The following is a 13,105-nucleotide window of genomic DNA, read 5'->3' as shown; positions in this document are numbered from 1 at the left end:
TTAGGTTAATAATATGGAAGGATGAATAAATTCAGGATACAGGTAAGCTTCTAAGAACTTTCTTTTCTTTTCTTTTCTTTTTTTTTTTAAGATTTTTATTTGTTTATTTCACAGACAGATCACAAGTAGGCAGAGAGGCAGGCAGAGAGAGAGACAGAGGAGGAGGCAGGCTCCCTGCTGAGCAGAGAGCCCTACTTGGGACTCAATCCCAGGACCCTGGGACCATGACCTGAGCCGAAGGCAGAGGCTTTAACCACTGAGCCACCCAGGCGCCTCTCTTTTTTTTTTAAAGTAAGCAAAAATGTATGCAAATTCCTATGCTTTAACAAAAGAACAAGCCAAGAAACGCTTCAGAATATCTGTCGGTCTCTTTTTCCATCTCTATACACTAGTTAGATGCACAGGATGCCAGAGCAGCAAGGGTTTCTCCTGTGATCGAGTCAAACTCCTCTTATTTTGCAAGTAATGAAACTGAGACCCAGAAAGGAGAAATGAGTTGACTGATTAATATCAAATCCAGAACTCAAGTCTCACCTCTTGTTTAGGGGGTCACTCCTAGACTCTTGAAGAGAGACCCTTGCTCCTTGTCCAGGAAATTGCCAAAGGCACAGTTTCCCAACATGAACAGATGTGCACCTCAGACTGCATAAGAAGCCTTTATATGCTTAGAGATCTGAAAGAGAAAGGAACCCATCCTTTTCCTTTCCAGGTGGGCTTGGTAACTGAACTGACCAAGCTTTTCTAAGATTTCCTTGGGAATTTGGGTTGAAACCTGGCCCCTCACCTGTAGCTGGGCCGTTGCTGCGAGCATCTTCTGCCGAGTTTGCAGCACCGTGGATGAGGACATGGAGATAGGTACGCTTTGTCTCAACCACCTTATATCTTCCCACATACAGGACAGCTGCAAAAGAAGTCACGAGGTCATATGATCATCCAAGCCAGTACATGATTTAGGTTGTGGCATCAAAGCAAAAAGCAGGGAAAAGGAAACCTGACCCCTGATGTTTGTTCTCCAGTCCATTTTCAGATACATGCAAAACAACTTTTTGATCTCTGTCCAATTGGAAAAAGATCTGAATGTTAATGAAATAGTCAGATCCACATTTTAGTCTTTGCCAAATGATCCCATAACTCAGAATAGTGGAGACACAGTCTGACAGAATGCAAGCTTCTTTGCTTTGAAAATGTAGCATAGATGCAACTTTGACATTTTTTTTATGGTACAGGGCATATCAGGGCTGAAAGAAGACCTTTGAGATAATTTACTCCCACCCCAATACTTTGATCATTGGAGACTGCTCAAGAAAGGTTTCAGAGATTTATGCACAGGAACATTGGTGCAAACTGGGGAAAAATGAAATCAGAACTCAGTATACCTTTGTGAACCACAGAAAGTCTTGTGTAATGGAACTGGTATGAGAATCATCAATTTCAACAATTGGTATTTGATCTTCATTGGTGACTAACATATTGTCTTTGTAATAAAATATAACGGCTAAGTAGAGTCCCCTAAAAAGAAAAAGCAAAATGAAGAATTGTCTTCAAGTGTCTCTTCTGCCAAGCTTGATCATGATAAAAGATCATTTAAAATATACCTGTGAGCATAGTCCTGCTAAGTATCATGTGTTCACAGGCTAGAACTCAGCAAAATTATTATCTTGCCCAAATTCTCAGGAGAAAAGTGAATTTCATGCTCTTTTAATAACAAAAGGGAAATTTCTATTATGTTGCTACTAAGAATCCAAACCAGCTGATTCCTGAGAAGTTAAGACTTCCTGGAAAAATTGCATAGGACCCACCGTTTTAAGGTTTTCACAAACTTATTTGAGGAATGGAATAGGTGTTTCAGGCTCCTTGAGACTGACTGCTTGCGGCCTGTGGTTTGTAATTTTGAAGTTTCTAAAACAGAAAAAAATACAGTGTAAATTCCATTGGCAGCGCAACACTCCCAGTACTTCTTCCCACCTCCCTGCCTTCCTCTTCCTTGTCCCCTTGGTGTCATTTATCCTCAGTTTCATGTAGGGATTCAGCTCATTCATTCCTACAAAAAGCTCTTATATCTTGAGTTGCTATCGGTTACCTCAATTAATGATCAGCTCCTCAAAAATGTTGGAGATGAGTAACATTTATAACTCCAGGGGAAACCACTTAGGCATTTTGTTTATATTTTCCAGATGAGTGATTTATGTATTTCCAGATGAGTGGGATAAAAAGAAATGGAATCAAATCTTTGCCCTCCTCCCATTGCCTTTAATATTCACACATTTCTCAATGCTGGCAAAGCTCTTTTTGTTAGTTTATATATTCCATTAATTTTTTTTCATTATATAACTAATATACACACATTGCAGAAAGTCTGGAGAAAAGAGAAAAACAAAACTTCACTCACTTTCGTATAACCACGGCTAGCATTCTCGGGCAGTTTTTTCCAGTGTATATGTTGGCTTATAAAAATAGTTGTAGGCATTGGTATGATTGTCACCGTAATTATTCAGAAGAAGAAACTGAGATTGAGAGGTTAAAATGGATTGCTCAAGACTGAAAAGCCAGTACCCAGAAAAACCAAGACATTAATTTACTGAACAAATATTTTTTCGTACACTCCCATGCGCTATGGCTACATTGGTAAGCAAATCGTTCATCCCTTCTATTTACAACCTGGAGCTTTCACTGATAAAACTTGCAGACTTCCCCAGATAAGCTTTACAAATAGTACTCCATGGACCTGAACTAAATCATCACGGATTTCAATGCTCATCTGTACCATGAAGAGAAGCTGAGGTTGTTGGGGTCATCACCAGCTTTGGACAGACATGTCACTGGGATGAGAACATGGTCTGTATCACCGCTGTTAGGCATGGAAAGCTGGGCAGACTGCCTGTGGCTGAGGCCCAGTTTGGTTCTGCTTATGATCCTATAGGAGCAGTTAGGAGTAAGCTGACTGACACGAGCATTCATGCCAGCTTCAAGCTAGTGCTGGTAATGGTTATTCCTGGCAGAACAAAGCAAAAACATTTTTTTCTGACTTGAACATGAATTTGGCTGGTCATATTGTGCTTGAAAATGATGCTGCCGGGACTTCCGGTTAAAGGCAGCTTATTGAACATATTCATTAATACTGCTCTATCCCCAAATCTCACTAAACCAGAGCAAAGAGATTTAAAAAAAAAAAAAAGGAAACTACATGAATCTATAAAGACAAAGAGATGAGAAAGGAAACAAAAGCAAGTGAACTTTGGTAGCTGGAAAGCAGATGGACAGATGGATTTAGCAGACTTGAGAAAGTAGAATCCTAAGCCAGCAGTGGAGAAGGCTGAGAAGTGACCTGATTCACCCTTTGGGCACCACACACTGCTGGAATTGGGGGATAAATGTGGAGCTAAAATCAGAGGGATTTGGTGAAGTCTGTTTAAAAAGCAGTCAGACTTCTAGATCTCCTACTCTACCCTGCATAGCCGGACTAATGCCCCTTTCCCACTCTAGAAAAAAAAACAAACTAGTGGCTTATTCTCTGAAAAACATAAAGACAGGTTTCTAGAGTGGGAGACATGGAGTAGAGTTAAAAATGGGAGTGAGAGGTAGTACTGTACCCAAAACAGGTGGATGAAATCAAAGTTTCCATGCAGATTATTTCCCTTTCAGGCTCTCAGAACACTGGTACTCAGACTTATACCCTCCAGGAAGGACACTGGAAGAAACTTCTGGGGGCCCTGACCAGACCAAGAGAATTCACTTAAAGCTTTCTGACGTTGCTTTCATTGGTTTCTGAAAGAGAGGGCCATGCCAAATCACTCTAAAGTGAAGCTTATAGATAAAGAGCCCTGCCCACGTGCTCAAAGCTCCCCAACAGCTACTGAGCTCTCTTTTCTTAAATCTCCGTGAACATCCGAGGATCACCAGGCAGATGTGAAAAGCATGTAACAGGAAAGACAGAGGCCAAAACCAAATAAACAATAGAACAGTTTAGAGGAGAGACAATGCTGAGAGAAGAAACTATAAAATGAAACAAAGCCTATCATTAATAGCCTGAAGAGAAACAAAGGCACTGCATTTTTATGAAAAGGATAGCCTAAGAGAAACACTCAGAGAATTATAAAAGCACTGGCAATTTAAAAATATACTACCAAAAACTGAAAAACCCAATAGAAGGCTTAGAAAATAAGTTTGCAGAAATCTCTTGAGAAAGAGCATAAGGGGGCACCACAGTGGCTCAGTCATTAAGTGGCTGCCTTAGACTCAGGTGATGATCCCAGGGTTCTGGGATCGAGCCCTGCATTGGGCCCCCTGCTTGGCAGAAAGCCTGCTTCTCCCTCTCCCACTCCCCCTGCTTGTGTTCCCTCTCTCACTGTGTCTCTCTCTGCCGAATAAATGAATAAAATCTTAAAAAAAAAAAAAGCATAAGGACATGGGGATGGAAAGTAGAAGAGGAAAAGAAACATTAATGGGCTAATAACCTAGGAGGTTTGACATCAGGCTATGAGTCCAGTAGGAGGGAGCAAAGAAAAAAAGGGGGAGAAATACCTTTAAATAATTTTAAGAATATATCCCATAACTGAAGGGTATAGCTTCCTATATTGAAAGGGCTTGTCAGTTGCCCAGCACAACAGACAACAGTACACCCACACTAAGGCAGTGCATTTTTTTATATTATTCAGTATATTAAGAGGATGAGGGGTAGGAATTATATATAATGTGCATATACGAGGCAGGGAGGGGAAAAAGGGAAATCATCCTTCCTTAGTGAGGTGATGCCTCAAATTGAAGGAAAAAACCCCAACAATTAGCAATATAAATATGTTATCCAGAGACATGAAGAAAATACCAAAGCAGATTTTAGAGTACCGAAGTTAAAAAAAAACAAAAACAAAAACTTAAAAACTTGACAGAGAAGAAGAAAAAAAAAAGGTATCCTGTGAAACTTCTGGAATCAGAATGATATCAGACTTCTCAGTACTGAAAGCAAGAAAAGGACAAAGCAACACCTTTGAAACCTGAAAAAATTATTTCAACCAAGAATTCTATACTTACCTGAAAACTTTAAAAGTGGTGAGTAGATTAAATGCATTTTTAGACATTAACTGTACCCAAAAGTTAGCTCCCAAGAATCCTCTCTCAGGAAATTACTAGAGTAAGGACTCCACCGAAGTGAAGGACTAACCCAAGAAAAAATAAGACATGGGATACAAAAAGAAGCAATCCAATATTGGAGGGCAGCCAGAAGAGTCCTCAGTATGGTGGTGAAAAGAGACCCTAGGGTACCAGCTGTGTGCCAGACCCAGGCAGCCAGCAACCAGTCTAGGTGGGAACAGGTCAGAGGGCTCAGAGAGGCTTCCTTAAAAAGGTGCAGGTGAAACAGTACTAATATATTTGATTGGATTGAGAGAAAATTGACACAATTGAATAGCCTGGGGATTAATTACAGCCACACAGAAAACAAGCAAACATACAATAAAAGATGACAGCTAAGTACAGGGAGAATAAAAAGTTATGAAGGAAAGGAAAATAATCATAGAATTACACGATTGTTATAATGTAGGCAATAAATATTGATCTTACTAAAATTACAATGCAGATATATTGGGAGGACGAATGGTAGGAATTGTAATGTGCAAGTAAGAGGAAGGAGTGAAAAAGAGAAATCATCTTTCTTAGTGAGGCAATGCCTCAAGTTAAAGAAAAGATTACCAATACAAACATGTTCTTTAGAGATATGAAGAAAATATCAAAAGAACTGGTTAAAAGAATTGAGCCTTTGGGGAATAAAAAATGGAGAATGGGAGGAATTTAATGCATTATTTTTTAAATAATAGAGCTCTTTTTTTAAATAATGAAGCTCTTTTATTTATTTCTTTGAGAGCGAGACAGCACAAGTGGGAGGGAGAGGGACAGAGAATCTGAAGCAGACTCTGTACTGAGCACAGAGCCCGATGTGGGATCTCAGTCCCACAACCGCAAGACCATGACCTGAGCCAAAACCAGGAGTTAGACGCTTAGCTGACTGAGCCACTAGGCACCTCAAGTATAGATAATTCTTATCTACATTTTACAAGTGAGCAAAACTCAGTTTTAGAGAGGGTAGGTAATTGCTTAAGGTCACACAGCTAGTGAATGTACAGTTGGAATTTGAACCCAGCTGCTCACACTCTCATTAATTAATAAGATCATTCTCATTATAATCATACATAATATAAAATGAAGATTAAACTGAAAAAAAAAAAAAAAAAAAGAACAACCCTGAGAACTACTACTATGGGTTGGGAAAGGGACCCATGCAAATGTTAAATATTCTGGGCCTCCTCCATTCTGGGTACATGAAAGAATTTTTCTTCTTGGAACCCTGTGGTTGGCTATAGCCATGTGGCCAGTTCTGGCCAATGAGTTTTGAATGTAAGTGCCATACATAAAGTCCTGTCCATATGAGACATTCAAGAGTTTCATCTCCTTCTCCCACGGGTGCTGGCAAATATTTCTAGAGAAGGGTGATGACAACACAGGACAGCCCTCAACTGCCCAGTGGTAGATATATAGCTTGTGGGAGAAATAAATATTTGGGAGGTCATTTGGTTACTGCAGCATGATATAGCTCATCTTGACTGATTCAGGGTCTATACTGACACACTGAGCCATTGATACAGTGGCTTCTGTTCTGGCTTCTGTCTGTGTAGCTCAGGGCTCTGGTACAATGGCGGTTTTCTGGACTCAAATGCAGTAATTCTTTAGCTTTCAAGTGCTTGGCACATAGGGAGTTTATTTTATCCATATTGATACCTGACACACAGTAGGCTGTGTTTCAATTAATGTTTGCCAGCTGAAAAATTAGATGATAAGTGAGAATCACTCCCACAGGGCACTGCTGTGGTGAATACAGATGGCTTCTTTATGACTCATTATGTATGTTGACTCATTATGTATGTTGGGGAATAAACCGTGTGAACAATAAAGGCTGCTCAACATCTCCATTGAATTTGCATCCCAGTACTGAACATGCAGATTAACTGTGGACACTTCTTTAGCCAAAGTACAGAAATTATAATGTGAGTTTTGGTATCTCCCATGTAGGGCTTTGGTAGTAGAAGGGTTGTTTTAGTATTACTTCTGCATTTGGAATATGCTATGTATTTACTGAGCACTCCAGGCTCATTATACTGGAGTCATTGATTACACTTTAATTCTAGGGTGTATCAGTAAAGTGCTGAGGAGGAAAAGAGGCTCTATTCTTCATCTAGAAGAGCAATGGAAGGAAAATAGGCTGGAGTTTGTGAAGTGCCTATGCTATACCAGGTGATTTTAATGCATTATCTAATGTAATCCTCATAACAATCCTGAAAGATGTATACTATTATCTTGATTTTTTTCTGATGGCGAAGCTATGGCTCAGGGAAGCTATGGCTCCCTTTTCTCAGGGATACACAGCTAGTAAGTAGTAGAACTGGGATTTGTGAAATAACAATAATAAAATTTGTATATGCACTCAACCACATAGATCTCAATGTAGTTGAGTATTTTATTTTACTTTATGTTTCAAGTTTTATTTAAATTCTAGTTTGTTAACATATAGTGTAATACTGGTTTCAAGAGTAGAATTAAGTGATTTTTCACTTACATACAACACCTAGTACTAGGCACAAGTACTCTCCTTTTACCCAACCCCCATCTAGCCCATCCCCCACCACCTCCCTACAGCAACTCTGTTTATTCTCTGTGGGTAAGAGTCTGTTTTCTGGCTTGCCTCCCTCTTATAGTTGAGTTTTTCAAATAACAAATTTTGTAGTTTTTCTGTATGGAATACCTAATTATCCTTGGTTTATCATCTGAGACAGAGTAATGTTAAATTATCTTAGAAATATATATATATTTTTTGTATGAGGTCATTTCCTTTAACTTGGAATATTGGTCAGCATTCCCAAAGTCTGTGCTAACTGGAAAAAGTTTTACAATGACTTTACAAATAAGTTTGGAAAATGCTTGGTTAACCAAATTCAAAATGTCTCTTTATTAGAGTCTTTAATATTGTAATGCCGATTTTACATTTCCAGAAAAGCGATATATAATGCAACATTTTCCAAACTTACTGACCAGAGACCCTTTTTCAGCTGGGTATCTTAAAAACCAAAAAAAACGGTTCAGATACTGCTTAAGTGTTGAGTACATTTCAATATAAAAAATATTTTTCCTTTTTGGGAAGAATTAATATAAGAATTAAGATTCTTAGAAATTAAGAATTAAGAATAAAGATTAACAAGGAAATAAAGTTCTACTTGTGCCTTACTTAAATTTTTCCTGACATTGTGTGCATATTTACATCCCTGTTGGGGAAGAGCCTTTTATACATGATAAAAGTTGAATGAAAACTATTGAAATAATTGTTCTGTCTAGATATTTGTTTCTTGATTATTAGATAGTAACCTAATAGTAATGGGGAGAGCATCTAAATCCTCAGATATGAAAACCCCTCATTTTCATGAATAGTTTTAGTTTTCCCCCTTTGGTAAAGACCAAACACAAAGTGGCTTATGAATTGCAAGGAATCATCTATTCAGTTGTGTTATTACCTTTCCCTGGCATATAAGAACCAACGGGCAGGGCAGGGCAATGATCGAGAGGCAGCAGAGAGAATGGAACCTAGATAATGCCTGGTGTGCTAAAATGAGCTCTGATAACAGAGAACTGAGTACACTCTGGTCAGTGTGGAATCATTAAGGCCACGGTATGGGTAAAGTTTTCCTACAGATCTGGGAATGAAACCCACTTGGGTTTCCTTCTCAGCTTCTTCCATGCACATTTACATTTTCTAATGAACTACTAATTAAAAGAATATTTTCTAATAGAAGGATTGCGATGCTTATATCAGATAAATTAGATTTTAAGCCAAAGATTATAAGAGATGAGGAAGGACACTATATCATACTTAAAGGATCTGTCCAACAAGATCTAACAATTTTAAATATCTATACCCCTAACATGGCAGCAGCCAATGATCTAAACCAATTAATAACACATTGACAATAATACAATAGTAGGGGACATTAACACCCCCCCCCTCACTGAAATGGACAGATCATTTAAGCAAAAGATTAACAAGGAAATAAAGGCTTTAAATGACACACTGGACCAGATGGACATCACAGATATATTCAGAACATTCCATCTCAAAGCAACAGAATATATATTCTTCTCTAGTGCACATGGAACATTCTCCAGAATAGATCACATCCTGGATCACAGTCAGGTCTCAGCTGGTACCAAAAGATTGGGATCATTCCCTGCATATTTTCAGACCACAGTGCTCTGAAGCTAGAACTCGATCACAAGACGAAAGTTGGAAAGAACTCAAATACATGGAGGCTAACAGGCACCCTACAAAAGAATGAATGGGTCAACCAGGAAATTTAAAAAGATTTAAAAAATTCATGGAAACAAATGAAAATGAAAACACAACTGTTCAAAATCTTTGGGGCACAGCAAAGGCAGTCCTGAGAGGAAAGTATATAGTGATAAAAGCCTTTCTCAAGAAACAAGAGAGGTCTCAAGTACACAACCTAACCCTATACTGAAAGGAGCTGGAGAAAGAACAGCAAAGAAAGCCTGAACCCAGCAGCAGAGAACTCATAAAGATCAGAGCAGAAATCAATGAAATAGAGACCAAAAGAACAGTAGAACAGCTCAATGAAACTAGGAGCTGGTCCACTGAAAGAATTAGTAAGATTGATAAACCCCTGGCCAGACTTACCAAAAGGAAAAGAGAAAGGGCCCAAATTAATAAAATCATGAATGAAAGAGGACAGATCACAACCAACACCAAAGAAATACAAACAATTATAAGAACATATTATAAGCAAATATACGCCAGCAAATTTGACAATCTGGAAGAAATTGGTACATTCCTAGAGACATATAAACTACCAAAACTGAACCAGGAAGAAACAGAAAACCTGAACAGACCCATAACCAGTAAGGAGATTGAAGCAGTCATCAAAAATCTTCCAACAAACAAGAGCCCAGGGCCAGACAGCTTTCCAGAGGAATTCTATCAAACATTTAAAGAAGAATTAATACGTATTCTCCTGAAACTATTCCAAAAAATAGGAATGGAAGGAAAACTTCCAAACTCATTTTATGAGGCCAGCATTAGCTTGATCCCAAAACCAGACAAAGACCCCATCAAAAAAGAGAATTACAGGGGCGCCTGGGTGGCTCAGTGGGTTAAGCCGCTGCCTTCGGCTCAGGTCATGATCTCAGGGTCCTGGGATCGAGCCCCGCATCGGGCTCTCTGCTCAGAAGCCTGCTTCTTCCTCTCTCTCTGCCTGCCTCTCTGCCTACTTGTGATCTCTCTCTGTCAAATGAATAAATAAAATCTTTAAAAAAAAAAAAAAAGAATTACAGACCAATATCCTTGATGAACACGGATGCAAAAATTCTCACCAAAATACTAGCCAATAGGATCCAATAGTACATTAAAAGGATTATTCGCCATGACCAAGTGGGATTTAGTCCTGGGCTGCAAGGATGGCTCAAAATCCACAAATCAATGGATGTAATACATTAATAAAGAACAAGAACCATATGATACTCTCAATAGATGCTGAAAAAGCATTTGACAAAGTACAGATTCCTTTCTTGATCAAAACTCTTCACAGTGTAGCGATAGAGGGTACATACCTCAATATCATCAAAGCCACCTATGAAAAACCCACAGTGAATATCATTCCTAATGGGGGAAAACTGAGAGCTTTTCCTCTAAGGTCAGGAACACGGTAGGGGATGTCCACTATCACCACTGCTATTCAACATAGTACTAGAATCACACACACAAAAAGAAATAAAAGGCATCTGAATTGGCAAAGAAGAAGTCAAACTATCACTCTTTGCAGAAGATATGATACTTTATGTGGAAAACCCATAAGACTCCACTGCAAAACTGCTAGAACTGATACAGGAATTCAGTAGTGTCAGAATATAAAATAAGTCCTCAAAAATCAGTTGCATTTCTCTACACCGACAGCAAGACAGAAGAAGGAGAAATTAAGGAGTCAATCCCATTTATAATTGCACCCTAAACCATAAATTACCTAGGAATAAACCTAACCAAAGAGGCAAAGAACCTGTACTCAGAAAACTATAAAGTACTCATGAAAGAAATTGAGGAAGACACAAAGAAATGGAAAAACGTTCCATGCTCATGGATTGGAAGAAAAAATAATGTGAAAATGTCCATGCTACCTAAAGCAATCTATACATTTAATGGAATCCCTATCAAAATACCATCAATTTATTCCAAAGAAATGAAACAAAATCCTAAAATTCATATGGAGCCAGAAAAGACCCCAGATAGCCAGCGGAATGTTGAAAAAGAAAGCCAAAGTTGGTGGCATCACAATTCCAGACTTCAAGGTCTATTACAAAGCTGTAATCATCAAGATGGTACGGTACTCACACAAAAACAGACACACAGATCAATGGAACAAATAGCCCAGAAACAGACCCTCAACTCTATGGTCAACTAATCTTTGACAAAGCAGGAAAGAATGTCCAATGGAAAAAAGACTGTCTCTTCAACAAATGGTGTTGGAAAAATTGGACAGCCAAATGCAGAAGAATGAAACTGGACCATTTCCTTACACCACACAGAAAAAATAGACTCAGAATGGATGAAAGACCTCAATATGAGACAGGAATCCATCAAAATCCTTAAGGAGAACAAAGGCAGCAACTCTTCGACCGCAGCAAATTCTTCCTAGAAACGCCAAAGGCAAAGGGAAGCTAGGACAAAAATGAACTATTGGGACTTCATCAAGATCAAAAGCTTTTGCACAGCAAAATAAATAGTCAACAAAACCAAAGGACAACTCACAGAATAGGAGAAGATATTCACAAATGACATATCAGATAAAGGGCTAGTATCCAAAATCTATAAAGAATTTATCAAACTCAACACCCAAGGAACAAATAGTCCAATCAAGAAATGGGCAGAAGACATGAACAGACATTTCTGCAAAGAAGACACCCAAATGGCCAATAGACACGTGAAAAAGTGCTCAACATCACTCGGCATCAGGGAAATACAAATCAAAGCCACAATGAGATACCACCTCAGTCAGAATCGCTTAAATTAACAAGTCAGGAAATGACAGATGCTGGTGAGGATGTGGAGAAAGGGGATCCCTCCTACATTGTTGGTGGGAATGCAAGCTGGTGCAGCCACTCTGGAAAACAGCATGGAGGTTCCTCAAAAAGTTGAAAACAGAGCTACCCTATGACCCAGCAAATGCACTACTGGGTATTTACCCTAAAGATACAAATGTAGTGATCCAAAGGGGCACGTGCACCCGAATGTTTATAGCATCAATGTCCACAATAGCCAAACTATGGAAAGAACCTAGATGTCCATCAACAGATGAACGGATAAATTAGATGTGAGATACACACACACACACACACAATGGAATACCATGCAGCCATCAAAAGAAATGAAATCTTGCCATTTGCAACAGCATGGATGGAACTAGAGTGTATTATGCTAAGCAAAATAAGTCAGTCAGAGAAAGAATTATCATCTGATCTCTCTGATATGAGGAATTAGAGGCTTGGCCAGGGGTTGTGGGTGTAGGGAAGGGAAAAATGAAACAAGATGGGATTGGGAGGGAGACAAACCATAAGAGACGCATAATCTCACAAAACAAACTGATAGTTGCTGGTGTTGGGGGGGGCTAGGGATAGGGTGGTTGGACATTGGGGAGGGTATGGGCTGTGGTGAGTGCTGTGAAATGCGTAAACCTAATGATTCACAGACCTGTACCCTTGGGGCAAATAATACATTATATGTTAATAAAAATTAAAAAAAAAAAAGAATATTTTCTTGGAAACACTTGTCCCCCTTTCTAGCTATGCCCAGCACTTCTGAAGAGCTCTGTTGTTATAGCTATACAGTAGGGACCAACTGTTTGCTAATACCAAGTATAATTTTTTTATACCTAGTTAAAACTCAGCTAGCATCTCATAGTTTCATGGATTTCTTACCTAGTTGGCCCAGCAGTGCCCTGCCTCTAGAGAGTGCAGTGCAGTTGGGATCTGATGGGTGAAGGAGCACGGAAAACGAAAACTTTAT

The 13,105-nt window shown here is 38.9% G+C and overlaps 1 protein-coding gene and 1 long non-coding RNA gene across 2 annotated transcripts in view; one reads left to right on the top strand and one right to left on the bottom strand.

The window, feature by feature from the left end:
- Window positions 1-7,275, top strand: part of LOC125087770 (uncharacterized) — a 59,276-nt gene extending 52,001 nt beyond the window's left edge. The window contains exon 3 of the long non-coding RNA XR_007123514.1: window positions 7,176-7,275. This is a non-coding gene — a long non-coding RNA (uncharacterized LOC125087770). The remainder of the gene's footprint in view (window positions 1-7,175) is intronic.
- ANKFN1 (ankyrin repeat and fibronectin type III domain containing 1) overlaps window positions 1-13,105 on the bottom strand; it is a 518,608-nt gene that overhangs the window by 53,931 nt on the left and 451,572 nt on the right. The window contains exons 13-15 of the mRNA XM_047708413.1: window positions 1,800-1,899; window positions 1,377-1,509; window positions 785-901 (exon numbers count right to left, since the gene is read on the bottom strand). Of these exons, the coding sequence (XP_047564369.1) occupies window positions 785-901; window positions 1,377-1,509; window positions 1,800-1,899 (350 nt within the window). The remainder of the gene's footprint in view (window positions 1-784; window positions 902-1,376; window positions 1,510-1,799; window positions 1,900-13,105) is intronic.

The sequence above is a fragment of the Lutra lutra genome, chromosome 16 (genome assembly GCF_902655055.1).
Source record: "Lutra lutra chromosome 16, mLutLut1.2, whole genome shotgun sequence".
In the NCBI taxonomy this organism is placed as follows: Eukaryota; Metazoa; Chordata; class Mammalia; order Carnivora; family Mustelidae; genus Lutra; species Lutra lutra.
This window is presented reverse-complemented; position numbering and strand designations above follow the sequence as displayed.